General features: G+C 43.4%; 1 protein-coding gene across 12 annotated transcripts in view; it reads right to left on the bottom strand.

Moving 5' to 3' along the window:
• LOC116941622 (dystonin-like) overlaps positions 1–21827 on the bottom strand; it is a 263899-nt gene that overhangs the window by 162061 nt on the left and 80011 nt on the right. For 10 of the 12 annotated variants that reach the window (XM_076066562.1, XM_076066563.1, XM_076066566.1 and 7 more), the window contains exon 2: positions 15080–15141. In XM_076066562.1, the coding sequence (XP_075922677.1) occupies positions 15080–15141 (62 nt within the window). Of the gene's footprint in view, positions 1–15079; positions 15142–19380; positions 21581–21827 lie in introns of those variants that run through there. The other 2 variants (XM_076066564.1, XM_076066565.1) reach the window with 1 other exon arrangement.

Below are 21827 nucleotides of genomic sequence, written 5' to 3'. Positions count from 1 at the left end.
TTGAAAATTGTCATTACACGTACACAATATAGCTCAAATTTTTTTAATTCTAAATCAGAATGCACGACTCATGAATAACACATGAGTCATGTATATAAGGAGATTCCATCCTGTATCTTCAATTACAAATGCATTTATCCAGCGGCATTTGTTTAAGCGTGCAAAACTCTGAACCAGTTTTGACCTTTTGGCTCTCATCAGCAGTCGGGCTTATTGAAAAAAACATTCGGTAAGTAAAGCTGTTCGTGAGATGCAGGCGTCACGGTGGTGTGAACATGTTGTTAGGAGTTGGGTTAGAGTAGTAATACCCACCCCATTACCAGGTATCGTGAGCTTAGGTGTTGCTTTGTAAACAAATGCTGCTAATTGTTAATTAAAGCAACACTGAAGAACCGATGAAGCGCCTGCAAAACGCGTAGTGGACCGACTGCTTTCTATAACGATGATTCTTCTACAGTGCGGCAATTTATGTTGCTCAAATGCCAGCGCCGAAGGAGAATGAACACTTAAAAAATTCATGAATCATTAAACGTAGACGGACGCAAAAACTGCACTGCGGTACATTACATAAAACGCATTACGTAGACGAATTTTATAGTAAAAAATTATCAATAAATTCTAACAACCACCCAGCCACTACCCTCCCCCAACTTTGCCTTCACCAATGGCCCCACGGCACAACCACCCAACACCGCCTGTAAATCCATCACACATTTTATAGCAGGCCCCTTGCCGGCAAAGACGAAGATCCCCACGTAATAGCCCTTTTTAAAAACACTGAGGGCAAGTGCTGTTAGCGAGCAGCTATGGAAGGTCGGCACGGCGCACGATGGAGTCGAGCGGCCAACACCACGCCCGGCCGCCTTCATCTCCCCAGTGGTGATGCACCGGGTACTCATTTGAGGCCGAGTCGACCTAGGGGAGGCCCAGGACCAGTTAAAATAATTATAGTCAGGGGGTATTGGCCGCGAGGCGAGAAATCGAACTCGGGCTGCCCAGGTTTGTTACAGCGCAGTGCGCTAACAGCCAACGCCCACCCGTAATATAGGGTTGTATTGTTTTGGGTGGGTGGGTGTTAGATCGCGACCTAACCCCAACGAGACCTACACTGTGGATGACATCGGTCGCGAAAGACTACGGCGTAGAACGCAGACGGCCGAACAAACAACGGAGGGGGGGGTTGTGGGGGGGGGTTGTGGGGGGGGGGGGTTGGGGGGGTTGTGGGGGGTTGTGGGGGGGGTTTGTTGGGGGGGTTTGTGGGGGGTTGTTGGGGGGGGGTTTGTGGGGGGGGGGGTTGTTGGGGGGGGTTGTTGGGGGGGGTTGTTGGGGGGGGTTGTTGGGGGGGGTTTGTTGGGGGGGGGTTGTTGGGGGGGTTTGTTGGGGGGGGGTTGTTGGGGGGGGTTTGTGGGGGGTTGTTGGGGGGGGTTTGTGGGGGGTTTGTTGGGGGGGGTTGTTGGGGGGGGGTTAGTTGGGGGGGGTTGTTGGGGGGGGGGGGCAGACGCACACGCACCCAGCGCGTGCCGGCGAGCAGCGGGCCCCCGTGTCGAGCTACGACACTGCAGTTCGCGGAAGCCGCACAAAGACGCCACGCGTGTTTTGTTATTTTATAACACGTAAGTCAAGAGAGAGAGGGAGGGAGGGCTGTCGCGACCCAAATATCATCCTTAATACAGGGTTGTTGTGGGGGATTTTTTTTTTATTGGGGGGGGGGGGGTGGGTTAGATGGGCATAAATATAAATGTGTCTTGATTTAAAGCTTTCGTGACTGCAGTGATTCATATTCTTGGTTCTTTCGGTAAAGTCACTTTGAAGGGAAACAATAAAATAATAAAATATATATAAAACAATAACCAACGGCAAGAACATTGCCGTTGGTTTTCACACCTGATGATGACTGCTTGTGTTACAGTCGAAACGTCGTGAGAATTTTATTGTTTTATATATTTTTTTATTTTATTGTTTCCCTTCACCGTGACTTTACCGAAAGAACCAAGCATATGAATATAAATGTGTCGTTAAACCTGCCACCACCCAACACAGCCAATTAGTAAGGTTTGTCACGTGTTCATATTTACGTGATCTAACCCCAAAAAAATAAAAACCTCTAGGAAGTGTGCTTGTTATTGCTGCCATGCAGCTCAGGATAACCCCTGCAGGATGTCGCCGAGGTCTACAATCCTTTCCAACGGGTACGCGAAAGAACGATTGCATTTTTGCAAGCTTCAACTTGTGACACAACCCCCCCCCACCCCCCAACACACACACACATGCTTTGTATGAAAAAAATCACAAGGTGCAGCCCTGCCAATTGCTATCCTTTCCTTTAAATGTGCAGCAATGTCTTGCTCGCAACACTTCTGACAGAAAGGACCCTTCAACTACTCGAAGCTCTTTTACCCTTTTTGGCATATCTTGCGGTGACATGTCCCAGCGGTAGCACATTAGACGTTTGTTGCAGAGGTTCACGGTTCGAATCCAGTGGCCGCCTTGGTTATTACTCGCACCTCCGATTATTATCAAGGTTGGCGATGTACGGTCCAAAATAAGTCCAATATACATACATGACTGTAGATGTATATGAAGAGTAAGATTATACCCCGTCTGCTTTCGCAGCAGATTTCAAAAAAATGTGTGGTGTAATATGCAAGCGCTGTCCATTGTGATCAGCGTCATCGTCCAAGCTTATCAAATTATATAATTACCCGCAAATAATGATTCAACTGGAAAGGACACTTGGCAACCATCGCCCCCTACTGTGAACACTTGGCCCAACCCGACTGCTAAAACGACCATGAGACTTGGTCATGCTTTCTGCGAGGAGAACAAGCGTCATCAAAAAACAATTTAGAGAACCCCTCTGGACTGTACTTTGGCTTACTCTTCCACGCTGGTCAAATGCATTGGAAGAGTTTCAGTTTTTCAGTTTCATTTACTAGGTATAGCCCTGTGAGCCATGCGGTTCTTGACTCGGGTGCAACCGCAACAAACAAAAACACGAACAAGAAACGTCTTAAAGTGACTACGCGCAACAGAAAAATCCAGGAAAAAAACAGCAAAGCCTTCCAGAAAAAGACACCGTATATCGACGCTGTGTGCAAAAAAAATCCCAGTGAGAAGCAAGTCAAACAAGAACAACCGTAAGACATATTTCTTGGTTCTTTCGGTAAAGTCACGTAGAAGGGAAACAATAAAATAATAAAAATATAAAACAATAAAAATTATCGCGACGTTTCGACTGCAACACAACCATAAGACGGTTTAGATTAAAGTTATCAGGCTAACTCTGTACTTCAACAAACATGGCTAAACCAGAGGCAAGGAGTACCCACTCTTTAACTCAACAGACATGACCCACCGATAAGGTGTCGGTGGGACCCATGCAGGCATTGGGGGAATTCAGAAACGTGTCGATTTTTTTAGCTGCCATGCCAGGAGCTCGAACCTTGTCCAGTGCTAACTTTCACACCACGGCAGAATGCCCTTGTATTCTCTACATCACCACCGATGTATTCCTATTATCACGATATTTTTTTTTTAAAGCAACACTTCACAGTTATTTTAATCGCAACAAGCCGCGGGAAATTAATTTGGACTCGCATTGCCATTCACAACATGCTCTCCCAAACTTCAAAACGTGACTCTTGGAACTACGTTCTCGATATTTAAAATATTGATTTCACATTATAAACATCTCCACCCCCTCCTCTAGCCCCCAGCACGCAATAAAAAAAAACCTTCATCATTAGTCACTGCCATAAACATGACATGTGTCAGTGTAGCAGATGTATACAACATTAGTGCGGTGTGTTTGACATGCCGCACACAGCCACTGTCTCACATGCACTCTGGGTGCTACAGTTTCGTCTAAATATAGTGGCAAACATGAAGTGGTTATTCCATTATATTCCTTGGTCCATTGCCAGACGTGCTCTTGGTCGTCTAAACAAGGTCAGACAGAAGCAATGTTATATTATTTCCAAGCCAATGTATGTACTTCACATACGAAATTCATGCGTGCAAAACACTTGCAAATCAGATTAAACTTATCCTCGGCTCGGGGAAATCAGGTAGAATCGAGGCCAATCAGACATGAGATTTAAAACAACGCTGAAAGGCGCAGTAATAACTGCGATAATGACCTGGGAAACAACATCCTACTGTATATGCCTGACTCCGCAAAGAATGAAAGAACTGGCAAAAAACCCCTCCTATAAACCGCTGTGTATACTGAATGGGTTACATATTTGCATAACATTCTTGACAAAGTGCGATTTGGTCCGATGAATAACGATTTACGGGTTTCGCTGCTCCTTCCTCGAAGCTCGTAATCAAGACCCAGGGCCTCCTCCTGTGTGCAGGTCACTGGCCCATCACTCAATATAGCCGCCGTTCATTACTCGTTCTGCGTTTGACATTTCTCATATTAAGAATCACAATCCCAAACTAAATTCGATTGATTGTAATGTATAGCTAGTCGGAGAAAATATCAACTACCTTGCAGTGTACAACTACCAACGTCAAGTTACAATTTGGTTGATAGTACGAGCTAACGCAGAACGATTGTGCGCCGTACATATTCTTTATGAAATATATAACAGTAGTTATAATGCAACGTTACTCAATGTTTACATGTTAACAGTGGGTAGTGGCACAGCCAAAAGCCAAATGGGCAAGGACCTGAGATCATATTCCTCTTATACAGTATAACACGCAAAAGGCTAAATATAACAGGCCTAACCAGGCTGACTATTTGATGGATGTTCTGCATTGGAAGGGAAACCGAATAAAAAGATGAGATTGAAATAACTGTGTAAATGTGTTTGCATAATAATACTAATTATTTACCAAATTTCCCCAATTCTCAAGACTCTTCAAGGAGAGTCCCACATTAGAATGTTTGGCCAAAACCATTACTGAGCACTGTACCGTACAGTGAAACCTTGGATTGCGAGCATAATTCGTTCCGGAAACGTGCTCGTAATCCAAAGCACTCGAATATCAAAGCGAATTTCCCCATAATAAATAATGGAAACTCATTATTGGGTGTATGGAATCAGCCATCAGATTTACCATGGAGGTGGAAAAAGATGACAAACTACCCTTTTTGGATGTCTTAATTAAAAGGAGACATGATGGTTCAATGAGCCACTCTGTCTACAGGAAAGCTACCCATACAGATGCTTACTTGAAACCGGATTCCCACCACCATCCATCCCAGAAGAACTCCCTCATCAAGACTCTATACCATAGAGCCCAATGCATTTCCGACCAGGAACACATTACCAGTGAACTCAAGCACGTACACCAGGCTCTTAGGGCTAATGGTTACTCCGACTACACAATCCCCAAAGCCATCACTCCAGTCATGAAGAAGGATCCTCTTGTGGAGCCACTCAAAACCATCACCTTACCCTACATTGCAGGGGTCACTAAAAAGATCTCCAAAATCCTGAATAAACACAAGATCCAGGTCCGATTCAACACAGTACATAAAATCCGTGATCTGGTTCCATCTGTAAAAGATGCTGTTCCACACATACAGTACCCGGGCGTTTACAAACTAAAGTGCCTCTGTGGTAGTAGCTACATTGGAGAAACCAAACGGCATATCTCGGACCGCATCCGCGAACATAAAGCAGACTTGAAAAACGGTAGAACGAACTTCTCTGTCGTGGCAGATCACTGTTATAATTCAGTGGGCTCACATGACACTGACTTCTCCAAGACGGAGGTTCTTTGCAAACCAACTGGCTACCATGAGAGATTCGTTCATGAGGCCATTCACATATACAAGCACAGAGACAATTTCAACCGAGAAGATGGATTCTGGCTTAGTAACCATTGGAAAGATGTTTTAAACCATTTCCTTTCTTAATTAATTGTATTTTACGATGGCCTTCAGACCGCAGCTCTTTCGCTGGCATTGACTCTTAATGCCTCTCACACCACGGTTAATGGTATGGTTTACAACATGGAGTATAACAGCGCCTTGCAGCTGTCTCTCTCCCCCTCCTCTGTTCCGACCATGGATGAACTCGTCCGTCTGAACGGGGCCTGTAGCTATCCGTGTTGCTAAAGTTGAGGGTAAGAATCCACCCATTTTTTCGCCATATAGCATTGTGATATATAAGGACTTATTGTTGGTAGCTTAGCTGATTGGAGAATATATAGAGTTTATTTATAACATTGAGGTAATTTATATTTTAGTTTTTTATTGGTTCACTATATAGTATTCATTATATATTGTTGTGTATACCCAGTTACTGTGAATAGCTCAGATGTATAGGCCTTGACTTCAACATAGCCATTTCTGTGACCAGTCACAAGCTAATCACTCAGTTATTTCAATGCTAAATTCGCCTAGTTATTTCAATGCTAAATTATCCTGTTTGATTTGTACTAGGTGCCTCTGGGAATGTGTATGCTCTGACTTTAACATAGCTATTTCCGTGACCAATTACAAGCTAATCACTCAGCTATTTCAATGCTAAATTCTATGCTAATTCCTTTGTCAAGGGGTGCCTCTGCGGATGTGTATGCTTTAACATAGCCATTTCTGTGACCAGTCACAAGCTAATCACTCAGCCATTTCAATGCTAAATTCTATGCTAATTCCTTTGTCAAGGCGCTTTGTTCCTTCTCACACAGCTTAAAGGTCGCGATCTGCGCGTGGCTTTTTCACTCCAGCGCTGTCCTCCAGACAGTCTCGTCCCTTCACCTGATGAAGGCCGCTTGTGTTGTGGCCGAAACGTCGTGAGAATATTATTGTGTTATTTTATCAATTTATTATTTTATTCTCATTCTACGTGACTTTACCGAAAGAACCAAAGAAGATGAATCCTTGCAGTCACGAAAGCTTTAAATCGAAAAGAACCATTGGCTCAGTTGTGATCACATGACGCTCGGCAGACAAAGCGTATACTGTACGTACTGCTCGTATTGCAAGACATCGCTCGTTTATCAAATTATTAATTAAAAAATTTTGCTCGTTTTGCAAAACACTCGCAGACCAAGTTACTCGCAATCCAAGATTTCACTGTATTTGACAAATGAACGTATTTGGCAGTACACCGGTGTGCGGGATATAAAAAAAAAATCAGATTTTTTTGCAACACAAATTTCAAAGTTTTCCTGCGATTCGCAACCTCGGTCAGAAAATCTTGCGGGGTGCGTCAAAATCCGTTCTCGTGATGTCGAAGCAGTCAGAAGACGAATGTTACGTGAGCGGCTAAACAAGAAGCTTCACAGTCTGTTGCCGTATAGCTCCCAGCCTGATGACGATTGTCTGCTCCGTGTTCCAAAGGCAGAAATTGGGCTCCTCGTGCCCTAGACTTGGTCGGACGGTTCCTCGATTCATTTCCGGAATCATTTATTGGCGGACGGTGGCATCAAAAAAATTACGTCCCATTGTGTCGCACGTTCGAACAGGAAAACGGCTGCTGAGACTAAGGCAACTCCTGATGGAGAGTCTGCAGCTCCACGCAAGGGCAACAGCAACATCGTTGGACAGCTTTGTGAGGACCGGTGGTGGTGTACCGCCAATACGTCCAAATGGAAGGAAGACAAAGAACCTGGAGAAAAAAAACTTCCATGCATACATGGACATGATATTACCATAAACTGGCCATATCCCATAGCCCCATGCCTGCAACACCCGGCAAAAGCTTTATGGTCTCGCATTCAACTACAGTACTAATAAGCTGCTTAACCCTTGCTTAGCTTGAAAAACATGACAGGACTGGCCACATTCGGGGAAGATTTGTTTTAAGTGTTCATAGGTAAGGCCTAAACGAATATGAAAATTAAAGCTAGGCAAGCCGGTGCAATGCGTGAGCAAAGCACTTTCACATCAGTAATTTCCATTAATGTAAAACAAGATGAATCAGCTGTCTATTATTTTCCTATTTTGTCCTTTCAGTGAACACCGAAAAAGATTTGGTCATGTGACATCAAATATAAGTTAATTCAGCATTACAAAATACCTGGTGTCACTCTCCTGAGGATCTTAATATATAAAATGCAATACTGGACATTTTCAAATAACAACCGACATTATGAAATATAATAGCAAAACTGTAATACAATATCCTTAATTTAATGTTCACAAACTAATCAGATTACTGTAGCGGTACAGTATAATACCAGAGCTGGAAAGTTAGTGTGCATTGCGTTTAGTCAAATGTTTCTACAAATAGCTCAGAAGGATATTTCAACAAGGGTAAACTGCTGTACGTGTTTAAATATACAATGAGGGGAAAACGTATTTGATCCCCTGTTGATTTTGTACGTTTTCCCACTGACAAAGAAATGATCAGTCTATAATTTGAATGGTAGGTTTATTTGAACAGTGAGAGACAGAATAACAACAACAAAATCCAGAAAAACGCATGTCAAAAATGTTATAAATTGATTTGCATTTTAATGAGCGAAATAAGTATTTGACCACTCTGCAAAACATGACTTAGTACTTGGTGGCAAAACCCTTGTTGGCAATCACAGAGGTCAGACGTTTCTTGTAGTTGGCCACCAGGTTTGCACACATCTCAGGAGGGATTTTGTCCCACTCCTCTTTGCAGATCTTCTCCAAGTCATTAAGGTTTCGAGGCTGACGTTTGGCAACTCGAACCTTCAGCTCCCTCCACAGATTTTCTATGGGATTAAGGTCTGGAGACTGGCTAGGCCACTCCAGGACCTTAATGTGCTTCTTCTTGAGCCACTCCTTTGTTGCCTTGGTCATGTGTTTTGGGTCATTGTCATGCTGGAATACCCATCCACGACCCATTTTCAATTCCCTGGCCGAGGGAAGGAGGTTCTCACCCAAGATTTGACGGTACATGGCCCCGTCCATCGTCCCTTTGATACGGTGAAGTTGTCCTGTCCCCTTAGCAGAAAAACACTCCCAAAGCATAATGTTTCCACCTCCATGTTTGACGGTGGGGATGGTGTTCTTGGGGTCATAGGCAGCATTCCTCCTCCTCCAAACACGGCGAGTTGAGTTGATGCCAAAAAGGTCTATTTTGGTCTCATCTGACCACAACACTTTCACCCAGTTGGCCTCTGAATCATTCAGATGTCCATTGGCAAACTTCAGACGGGCATGTATATGTGCTTTCTTGAGCAGGGGGACCTTGCGGGCGCTGCAGGATTTCAGTCCTTCACGGCGTTGTGTGTTACCAATTGTTTTCTTGGTGACTATGGTCCCAGCTGCCTTGAGATCATTGACAAGATCCTCCCGTGTAGTTCTGGGCTGATTCCTCACCGTTCTCATGATCATTGCAACTCCACGAGGTGAGATCTTGCATGGAACCCCAGGCCGAGGGAGATTGACAGTTATTTTGTGTTTCTTCCATTTGCGAATAATCGCACCAACTGTTGTCACCTTCTCACCAAGCTGCTTGGCAATGGTCTTGTAGCCCATTCCAGCCTTGTGTAGGTCTACAATCTTGTCCCTGACATCCTTGGAGAGCTCTTTGGTCTCGGCCATGGAGAGTTTGGAATCTGATTGATTGATTGCTTCTGTGGACAGGTGTCTTTTATACAGGTAATGAGCTAAGATTAGGAGCACACTCTTAAAGGGAGTGCTCCTAATCTCAGCTTGTTACCTGCATAAAAGACACCTGGGAGCCAGAAATCTTTCTGATTGAGAGGGGGTCAAATACTTATTTCCCTCATTAAAATGCAAATCAATTTATAACATTTTTGACATGCGTTTTTCTGGATTTTCTTGTTGTTATAGACTGATAATTTATTTGTCAGTGGGCAAACGTACAAAATCAGCAGAAGATCAAATACTTTTTTCCCTCACTGTAGGGTATGATTTAAATTGGTGCTTTACAGCACATCACAACAACCAATGAGAATGCAGTACAGAAATCTTGACAGTCATCTATTTCATTTCAGCATTCCGTTCATCATTACCACCATCATCATCAACCATGTTCAATCTACTGCTGGATGAAGGCCTCCCAAGAAATGCCGCCATCTCTCAATGATCCTCTGATGCAATCATCCACCTTGCACCAGAACACGAGATTATTTAATTGCTCCATCTCCTCGCCTTGTGCGTTCTCGGACACGTGCCATTCCTTGCCTGTCACTCCGCCATCATTTGTGACCATCAGCCATCGTCCCTTTGAGCGGAGTCCTGCCCAAGCCCACTTACATTTCGTAACAGTCCGAATTATGTCGTTAACCTGTGTATATATCCTCTAAACGTTGTGTTCAACCGTCTCTCAATGTCATTCTAAGCATGCATATCTCCATGCTTTTTTGCCCAATTTCAGTTTTTGTTCCATGCTTTTGGTTAACGATCATGTTTGTGAACCATAAGCCATAGCTGCTATGACGAAACTAAAATATCAATCGATGGATGAGATTCAATGAACAAATGAACGTGTGTAAAAAGCACACGGCCTCTGAGAATATGCAAAAAGCATCAGAATTTACTTAAGAATTCCATTGTGGTCCTCTAGCCTTCAAGATAACTCTGAGCAAATGTGACCAACTGACAGCAGCAGTGACACAGAGACAGACAACTGTCGACCTGCTTTATCCTTATTTGGACTTGTCACCACAGAATAGTAACCAATATTCACTGCTTTAATGTCTGCCTCTGGGAACTGTATAGTGGAGTCCCACCGTGTACACTATGGGGTACATTAGCTTGACCCGTCAACGGGATATCTGTGAAAAAGAGCTTCATAGCTCATCGGATTCCTTCAGGATAAATAAATATTGTGAACTTGGCTAATGCACATAGGCCCTGTGCTTTTTACACATTTATGCATCTTATTTTAAATTTATGTTTTTCCAGCCTCCACTTTACTTCTATTATGATGGAATTTTCTCGTAATTTACAGATTAATAAAGGATGAATTTAGACATTTTAATAACAATATCCCTGAATGCTAATGTACAGCCCTTTGTCAATCCACTGCTGGATTAAGGACAACCCACATCTAGCCAGTAATGGTGGTATGTCTGCCGAAACTTCTGACAGATATGCATAGAATTTCCCCACGAGTTATATTTTACTCGCCATATCATGCGGGACACTACTATCTTGCTCTCCGAGAGCTAATATTGTGATTACCGTTCATTAACTTCCTTTCCGCTAATTTATTTTCTCCCATTTGCTTGCAATGGCATCTTCACCCATGTTTGTATTTTGTTGTGAAAATGTATTTTCTCATTCTTTCCTGAAGGGCTTTACAGAGTTCTGTGTATTCCATACTTTGGCATTTTAAAAATCAATTTCCATATCTCATCTCTTTTTCGTCATCGCGAGTGTTGTCGTTTTTAAAAAACTTGTTCTCCTAGAATTCTGTTCACAAATGTTTTAACTTTTCTTCCCACTTTCAGTTCACTGCTCATCAAAATGTTCGCTCTCTTTATTGAAGTGATGGCATCCTCTCCAACAGTGGATATATCATGGCTTGTGATGATGATGATCATGATCATGATGATTCACAAATAGCTGCTGGTATGCAGATGTGTTTTTAAATCATATTCAAAATTGGCAAGCAAAGAACACAAATTATCATAAAAGCGAGGCATTTTGATATTCCTAAAAATGCACAAAGATCGGGAAGTATGTTATTAATCACTTGCATCAGACATGAGACTGGCACACAATGCATATACATTATTGGATGGAATAAGCTTGCACAATTAATAAACTAGCGTAACAGTGATGTGCACGATGAGTTATGATATAATAAAATCGATGGAAGTGTGTTCGATTTAAAGCTATCGTGACTGCAGGGATTCATATTCTTGGTTCTTTCTGTAAAGTAACGCAGAAGGGAAATAATAAAATAATACAAATACAACAATAAAATTCTCACGACGTTTCGATTGCAACATAAGCAATCATCATCAGGTGTGAAAACCACAGAAAATTTTAAATTTTCTTGCTGTGGTTTTCACACCTGATGATGATTGCTTGTGTTGCAATCGAAACGTCGTGATAATTTTATTGGTTTATTTTTATTACTTTATTATTTGCCTTCTACATGACTTTACCGAAAGAACCATGAATAGGAAGTGTGTTCGTCAAAACTTTCAATACGCTATGCCTTTTTTTCCGCCGAAGAAGTACCTATATGAAATGTCCCACATTCAAGAACTAAAAATACCAACCGCATTGAAATATTTAGAAGAGATAACATGACAATGGACACGTAAATAGCTCTTCCAAAGTGCCGATTCGTCCACCGAACAATGCGGTGCTTGGTACATCGTGTCGAAAATTCATCCAAATCTAAGCGGACGTAACGCGTGTGAAGCATTGTCAAGGACGAACATTCCTCACACACCTTTTGCACAAGGCCACACGTGAGCGATCTCCAGCTACTATACTTAGCCAAAAGTAGTTTCGAAAAAAAAAATCTGCTGCCACACTGGCGAAACGCAGGGTCAGGTAAGGTCAGTCAATGTCAGCCGATTCGTCGCGGGCAACTTTCTTAAACGCGCATCATTACATATAACGATTCAACACTGCCGTCACGTCATTAAATACTTACAAGTATAAGTTAACATTCTAGCAATTTAACATCGCGGAAAATAAAATGCGGTGAAGGTGCAGCCCTGAAATGCCTTCGTCATGCCACCGCTGTGCTGGAAGGGCCTCCACAAGAGGGAGTAGCCACTCGAGTTGGTATTCTGACCAACTCTTGCACCATGTATACTAACGATTGAAGAGATCCCGGGGGGGGGGGGGGGGGGGATTTTTTCAAGATTCAACCGTCTCAACTTCCGCACTGGGAGATTGAACCATCAGCAGCTGGATTGAATCAGAATCTCTACTTATACTGGAGGAATCCGAAGAGCTATGAAGCTCGTTTTCACAGATGTCTACCAGGAGTGGGTCGGTACATTACAACAACAACAAACAATACTAACACCGATAGGAGTGCAAAATATAGGAAAGCTTTAAAGCCCAGTGTGCTCACCATTAAACCACAACATAATTAAACACATTACTGTCAGAAATATACAGCTGTCAGATTTCAAAGCCACGTTGGCAAGCGAGTAGGAGTTTTCAGCACAGTCATGAGAACTGGCGGCAGCAGGGTTGCTCAGTATTTAGGGCTGAAACCAAGAATGACATCGACATTAGCTCAATACTATTGTACAAATGGCAAAGTATACATCGAAGCAAAAGCAAAGAAAATGTTACCACAGACGCCATGGATAATGAAACACACGATGTGCTCGAAACATAACGTTTAGGCAATTTGCCACGACTCTGGTTTTTCACTTGTAAAAAAAACACAGTATATAATGCAATTTGCATTAAAAAAAGATAATGTTTAGAGAGTGTCCCAAGACACTCTCTAAACATTGATTTTGTGTTACACGGATCAGAAAAGGTGGCAGCAGCATGTTGTGTCAACCCGGTGCGCTGCCTGTGAAACCATTGAAACCTGTGATTGAGACAACACCCAGATTTTGCATTGGCTAAACACAGGCAAATATTGAGCCAAGTGACGCGATGGTAATAGTATGTGGCAAGCATCAAGATGGTTAAAAGTTCAATACCAATCGGGAGTAAACTTGGCCGTTTATCCATCTGGGACAGATAAATTGAGTAACCATTTTACATAAATTTAGCGGTGGTTGTTATCCGTGGTTCGCTCGTCCATAGCAACGCGGAGTTTTCACTATTGGCTCAGACGGTCACCAGTCCATGCTCGTTGAGCAGAAAACCTGACGTATATATTGTTTGCTGATAATATAATGTAATATTGGATCAATTCATAATCCAGATGTCACCTAAACAACAACAGGGTGTCTCCTTAACTAGTTCTAAATGCACCTTTGATTATTAAGGTACACTCGTAATTGCTCACATGCCAATTACAACAATGATATGTATGTTCCCGCTTAAAAAAAAAAAAGTCTCGCTATCAAGACAACGCAATGAATGATAATGCCTGGCTGATGCGTCACAATCGATGATCTGGACTTCCTGCCCCTGCACTTCTTGCACTAAAAGCATCCAATTATGTACTAGTTGCTATCAAGAAACAAATTTCAGTGTGCTTCTCTCCATTCGACAGACCACACGTGTCACTGAAGAGTACTGGCACACACCACAATGAGACGAAAGAGTGGAGTCACCGATCAAGTGACGTTCATAGGCAGCTGGAAACACATTCCTTGCCAATAACTGAATGACAATGAGCACGTCAAATTAATGTTGTCGCATACAGTGCAGTGGGCAAATGGCAGCATACTTATCACGGAAGCAGTACGATGTGATGCATCCGTACTGAATACGGCACACCATAGTTAAGTGATGAATGTTTTATCCTGCTGTGTAGGTGTTCACGGCAGTGCTGGATAGCTCTCTGCTGTGCTGTTGGGGTTCTTTCCATGACGCACCTTCACATCTTTGCCCGGATGCGTTCCATCAATTCACGTATTTAAGGTTGATGTACAACGTTACTAATTTGCTGGCGTTGAGTCGGTGCACTTTGATTCAACTACTTTTCATTCCCGCTTTGTCAAACACGCCAGAGTAACTCGAAACAATACACTAACTGCGTAGATTTTCGCGTTTGTGCTGTATAAGGGGCCGTCCATAAATGACGTCACGCGATTTTAGACGATTTGACCCCCCCCCCTTCGTCACACGGCGTCACAAAAAGTCAGACCCCCCCCTCAAATATGACATCACAAAGCTCTGCCCAAACCCCCCCCCCCCCAAAAAAAAATATAAACATGCATCAAAGCGCTTTAAACTATTGTCATTGTAGTGCGTAATGTTCCGCTGCACTCTGATGTTGTGGGAGAAAACATTTCTTAAAAAGTCTATTTAACTAGTAGAACGTGTTGTCTATATTTATTTAAAGCTGCGCATTTTGATATGACGTCACATTTCTCAACCCCGCTCCCTCCCTCGTCACACATCCGTCACAAATGTCTGACCCCCCCCCCCCCCTACGCACGATGTTTTAAAGCTATGAGAACTTAAAATAAACCGTAGCTTGAGTGATGAGTCACTGAGGCAAATATATTAACGAGACCCTTCGTTACCACATCCCTTAATCATCATCGAATAGCGTGACGTTACCTTTATCAAGTGCTTGTTCACCCATTTGGTGAAGGTTTTCTTCTGAACTTTGTCCCGTTCATCTGTAAAACACAAAGAAAAATCCACGGTCAGCAACATAATTCGAAGGCCCTTACGGTTGATCCTCAAGACCCTGAGAAAGAACACGTTTGCAGCCAAATGAGGCAACGAAATAAAGACGTAAAACTCGGTTGCAGTTTTTGGTTTCATCCGAGACATTGACAAATATGGGTCGGTGCACTCTAATGAGCATATATAGCATATATATGCAGCTACAGATTATTTTCTTCCACTCTGTAAGAGACTTCAAATGGCAAAATGTGAACGCAAGGTAAGCAAATGAATATGATATCATGGCGTTCCTAAATATGGAATCTGCTAAATCCACAACTGCCCGAGCAGGCATCTTTCATTTCCGAGTTGACACTATTTTTAATGTGCACTTCAGCTTGGGTAACACACATTTATCAGAGTAAACAAGACTTCACAAAACATGTGCTAACCACTACTTCATATGTTCACGATTACAACTTGATATAACCTAAATTTTGATTTAAAGCTTTCGTGACTGCAGGGATTCATATTCTTGGTTCTTTCGGTAAAGTCACGTAGAAGGGAAACAATAAAATAATACAAATATGAAACAATAAAATTCTCACGACGTTTCGACTGCAACACAAGCAATGATATACCCTATATCAGAAAGTGGCATTTCTCATTATTAAGAGAAATGCAGCAGCTGCTGTTTGATGAGAAATGCAAGTGCGTGAAGGGAAATGGATTACAACTGTTTGATTGTCCAGCAAAAAAAAAACATTATCACCATCGCCGCCATCATCATTTATTTAGGGCTCTGTAAGTGCCCTCTGAGGTAGAGGACTGTAAGCGATACCCGGGATGAAACAACCAACACAGCCACATCGCTAACCGATTACCACACGGAACATTCCCATTCGTAAAATAATAAGAACGAACCTAAAAACTCCTGACGTTATATTACAAGATACCAAAGCGGCAGATATTCACATATAAAACGAGTGAATACCAGAGGGAAAAAGACGACACAACAACGTACGACAATGCAAGTAACGATTTGAAGCGCTGCTGTGGTGAGATGTTCGCTCCATCGCATGGTATGCAGCATGCAGGGGGTTGTGGGTTGGATCTCAACACCTGGATATTTAGAGTGTGCCCGTTCTTCCCGCGGTTGCGTGGATTTTTCCTCTGGGCCCTCTGGTCACACCCTTCCACATTTAGAAACATGAATTTAGATGATTTGGCTGCTGCTATAAATTCCCGCACATGATGATATAAGCCACTTCCACGAGCTGTCAAGCGCGGCCAGGTCATTGCTGAAAAAGAGCGAACAGTGCAGTGGGCTGTACCTGGTAAATTAATTATTTTAAATACTAATACTATGTATACGAAAGTTCATTCAGGGTCAACAAATGTCAGGGAAAATTACACCCTAGCATATTTAAAATGGAGAGCAGTGGCACAGTGGTAAACACACGCACGATGACCCCAGCGAACTGAGCTTGATTCGCAGCCACTGCTAACAACAGCAGTGGAGCGAGTGATATCAGAACCAATCCTGGGCCCCTCCCCCTTCACCAACCCGCACTATCAGCATGGTGAAGCATGGTTCAGTAACTTCCATGACCGTCACGACATGGGGGAAAGCCAACATCCAGAAATGTATTGGCAAATGGTTTCAAATCACTTGGTAATTGCGTTTTAAATACTGAACTCTACGTTCTGATGAAACCGACTCATGTGAATCCCAACACCTTAAGAGTGAGAAGGCGTTCGTTGAACATCAAGATGGGTTATTTAATACGTTGGAGAATGTGGCCTCAATGTGAAGTACCTTCATCCACCAACGCACGTGCACAAAAAGTTTAGAGCTGCAACTATCAACGACAGAAATAATCAATTAATCTGCTCGTGACAGGACAAAATGAGCATTCACTTTACTTATCATTTGCATAAAAAACACACAATTTACACATGCAACACATCCAAAATATGTTTTATCGATAACGTCATCAGCATGGAGTTTCTAGGCTTTTGGAGACAGTATTCCCAACAAAATCACCATACACTTTGCGGGCAATGTATTTTTTTTTAAACCTCGTTTGTTTTTTGTTATACAGTGAGGGAAAAAAAGTATTTGATCCCCTGCTGATTTTGTACGTTTGCCCACTGACAAAGAAATGATCAGTCTATAATTTTAATGGTAGGTTTATTTGAACAGTGAGAGACAGAATAACAACAACAAAATCCAGAAAAACGCATGTCAAGAATGTTATAAATTGATTTGCATTTTAATGAGGGAAATAAGTATTTGACCCCCTCTCAGAAAGATTTCTGGCTCCCAGGTGTCTTTTATACAGGTAACGAGCTGAGATTAGGAGCACACTCTTAAAGGGAGTGCTCCTAATCTCAGCTTGTTACCTGTATAAAAGACACCTGTCCACAGAAGCAATCAATCAATCAGATTCCAAACTCTCCACCATGGTCAAGACCAAAGAGCTCTCCAAGGATGTCAGGGACAAGATTGTAGACCTACACAAGGCTGGAATGGGCTACAAGACCATTGCCAAGCAGCTTGGTGAGAAGGTGACAACAGTTGGTGCGATTATTCGCAAATGGAAGAAACACAAAAGAACTGTAAATCTCCCTCGGCCTGGGGATCCATGCAAAATCTCACCTCGCGGAGTTGCAATGATCATGAGAACGGTGAGGAATCAGCCCAGAACTACACGGGAAGATCTTGTCAATGATCTCAAGGCAGCTGGGACCATAGTCACCAAGAAAACAATTGGTAACACACTACGCCGTGAAGGACAGAAATCCTGCAGCGCCCGCAAGGTCCCCCTGCTCAAGAAAGCACATATACATGCCCGTCTAAAGTTTGCCAATGAACATTTGAACGATTCAGAGGACAACTGGGTGAAAGTGTTGTGGTCAGATGAGACCAAAATGGAGCTCTTTGGCATCAACTCAACTCGCCGTGTTTGGAGGAGGAGGAATGCTGGTTATGACCCCAAGAACACCATCCCCACCGTCAAACATGGAGGTGGAAACATTATGCTTTGGGGGTGTTTTTCTTCTAAGAGGACAGGACAACTTCACTGCATCAAAGGGACGATGGACGGGGCCATGTACCGTCAAATCTTGGGTGAGAACCTCCTTCCCTCAACCAGGGCATTGAAAATGGGTCGTGGATGGGTATTCCAGCATGACAATGACCCAAAACACATGGCCAAGGCAACAAAGGAGTGCCTCAAGAAGAAGAACATCAAGGTCCTGTAGTGGCCTAGCCAGTCTCCAGACCTTAATCCCATAAAAAATCTGTGGAGGGAGCTGAAAGTTCGAGTTGCCAAACGTCAGCCTCAAAACCTTAATGACTTGGAGAAGATCTGCAAAGAGAAGTTGGGCAAAATCCCTCCTGAGATGTGTGCAAACCTGGTGGCCAACTACAAGAAACGTCTGACCTCTGTGGTTGCCAACAAGGTATTGCCACCAAGTACTAAGTCACGTTTTGCAGAGGGGTCAAATACTTATTTCCCTCACTGTAGTTTGTCAGCACTACGTTGGGTTCGACTCGTTTCCATGCGATTGGATACGCAGCTACCTTACAGTGGGCAGACGCCAAGGACTGGGCTTTAATCCGCATGCTCAGCTGCAAACACGGACCTTTGTTTTTAATTAGCTCGAGCAGGGAGTGAAATCTCTTAAGCTGTCACGTGGGCACTAAATACCCAGTGCATGACTATACAAGTTAAAATAAAATTCGACGCATACATGCACCAGTCGTGCGACATTATGCTTTCGCAACTCAATTTCGACGTTTGAAAAAGTCTACATTTTGAAGGTACAGGTACTGTAATTACAATAGGAGGGGGAAAACAATGTGTTGAATATTATTTTTCCAGTCACCAGCCAATGATGGGGATGCACATGTTGGGGCGGAGGGAAAGAGCAATAATAAAAAAGATTAAATACATGAAGTTTAAAACAAGAGAACGACTACTTTACAAGGCATTGAGATATTAATTAAAACATACAATTAGTGTTCTACATTTCGACAAGGATACAATGTACAATTACAGCATTCAAACGTCCATCCCTAATGAGCACTCACATCAGTGCCGAAGAGAAACTGAACACAAATTCCCGGTGACATCACGGTGCCAGATTAACCGCTTCTAGAGATGCTCGCGGCCTTTAAAAAAAATAAAACGCCACGCGGTCCTACGCATTGCGCATGCAAAGAGAGAAATATATATACGCACCCATGCAACACATCTTCTGCACCAGGCAGGCGTTGATTTCCCTTTCATGTTGGCGGGACAACATTCTTTGGAGTTCTACTTTAAAAACCATAGCCTGGAGGTCGGGCAAACCCTTATTCCCATCAATGCGGTGCAGACTGCGTGCCCTTTTAGCTCTGCCACAACCACCAGAAGATTATTACGCCGAGTTTGGTGGGGGCTCAGCCGCACGCCCGCATCCAGGACATTGCAAACGGACGCACGGCGCGGGCAGCAGCACGCGTCCCTTCTTGCATCCTTTGGCGGTCGCTGTGGATGCCACACCTCATTTCAGAAACCCGTCGGAGCACGGCACGGGGTAACGACGCAGTCACGGAGCGGCTGCTAAGCTAGCACCAACAGGCCCACCTCATTCCACCGCCCTTTCTGGAACTCTCTCGTCGTCATGCCCTCGGGTACGAAGGGGCCGTAGCAGCAATCTCATGCGCGCGAGCGGAACATTTGTCGGCGCCGATTTCACGGGGCGATATTCACGCAGAGCAGCAGAAAAAAAAAAAAACCCGGTCCAGGTGCCTTTAATGCGTCGTGCTGCCGCTTTCACCATCAGGAGTACCAGGGCTTGACGCGAAAGCCGAAGCAGGTTTATAATACCTAATACCTTTTGCTTAGCCTCCAACAAGTGCTTTCTAAATTGCCAGCGACAGCCTTTCATCCAGTGCGTACACGCGCACCGTGCTGAGCTGCATATACGCTGCAGCCGAGCTCAGCTCAAGCCAGAAGCGTGCACAGCACAACAATCCGCTGCTATCTGGACTGTAACAAATGTCAACCTTTTTTCTTCGCTGATTTAAAAAAAATACGACATCCACAGCGGACGGCCTCGCTCTCCGATACCGATGATGGAACTCTGTGCACAATACTAACAAAATAAAATAAAAATAAGTCACAAGAAAAAAACTAAAATGATGGTGGTAACTAGGGCACGAGAGAAGTCTCTTACATAATGCAAGCACGGTACGTGCGATGCAGAGGAGCGACTGCACTGTGCAATATGGCAGACAGGATGATATAAATGGATTGTATATGCCTTGCAGTTTAACTGTTAATGCACTGTGCATTTGACAGTGCAGGATTGGAGGCATTGGGAGCAGGGTCATTGTAAAAGGGGGAACATTGTCCTGGATACATCACATTGTCATTCCAATGACATCAGGGGGGGGGGTCTGTCGTTTAATTTTTGAAGCATTCATTGCAAATGCAGCGCACCACACATTTCAGGACGGCCCATAGATCAGGTGTGTCGCACTCATTCAGTCAGAGATCACAAAATCAAAAGAGATTCGTAAAATGGACGTTCGCCATGATTTCAGCCTCTGTTCCTCCCACGATAACAATGATGTGCACAGTTAAAGAGTCAGTCTGCCGTCAGCCGATTTGCGAGCATGGCAACAAGCATTAGCGCGGCCAGAAAACCCGCTAATGGCGTACAGATAAATTAACGCATTTTTGAGCGGGAAAATGCATGCAAGGTTTTGGTGTCCACTGCCAGTCATGATAGTGTTGGCCTAGATATGCTTTCAGCAGTCTTGACTGTTGCAAATAATAGAAAATGACACTGCCTTGTGGGCACGTGAACTGTCCACTCCTGTGCGTGTTGATGTGCGCACACAAGATTATATCACGCCGTTTGGGGTGTCCCATAAGAGCCCGTCAGAAGCCTCAATAGCACCATGGCATACACCAAATACGGTTAGAATTGGCGATGGTTCCACTCGATTTATACAATATCTAAACAGCAATAATAATCAATGAGGACACGCCAACATTTATTTTCTTTTGTCTGAAAATATGTAAAAAAACTAATGCCCTCAATTTACCCAGAAACGCTACGTGGGTCTCGCTACATTTTTTTTTTAGGAACGCCTTGAATTTGGGATGAGTGACAAATTCCATAACCACATATAATTACGATGGGTGTTTGGCAAGTGGGAGACAACCAGGGTCGCCCAGAGAAAACCCACACACAATGGGGTAAAAACACCCAAAGATCTTTCACAGATAGATGCAATGATGCATTACTGTATCACGTCACAGCCAACACCTACAACAACTGGCATTCACAGGGGGGTCTTCCACCCTAGTGCTATAGCATAATCCTCTTCTTATCCTCCTTTCATTCTTCTATTAAAAATCACCTCTTCTCTACAGCCCATTCTTTTCCTCTTCCCTCCCCTCGGCCCCTCCACTCCCTTCCATCCCTCCCCTTTCGTGATCCCCAAGTACCCAATATCGCTGTCACCCATTCCCCAATCCTTGTACACACCTGTCAACTACAACATTCCATGCAGTCATCGTTCTGTAAGCCGTGTCAAGTGCCTTGAGTGAAGGCACTCTATAATATATATTAGATTGGAAAATATATCTTCCGAGATCTAATGAGGTTGTGCGACATTCAGAGCAATTTTTGC

This window comes from Petromyzon marinus, chromosome 12 (genome assembly GCF_048934315.1).
Source record: "Petromyzon marinus isolate PM22_M1 ecotype Great Lakes invasive population chromosome 12, UKy_Petmar_22M1.pri1.0, whole genome shotgun sequence".
Lineage (NCBI taxonomy): Eukaryota > Metazoa > Chordata > Hyperoartia > Petromyzontiformes > Petromyzontidae > Petromyzon > Petromyzon marinus.
Note: the sequence above shows the minus strand (reverse complement) of the source record. Positions and strands in the feature narration are given on the sequence as shown.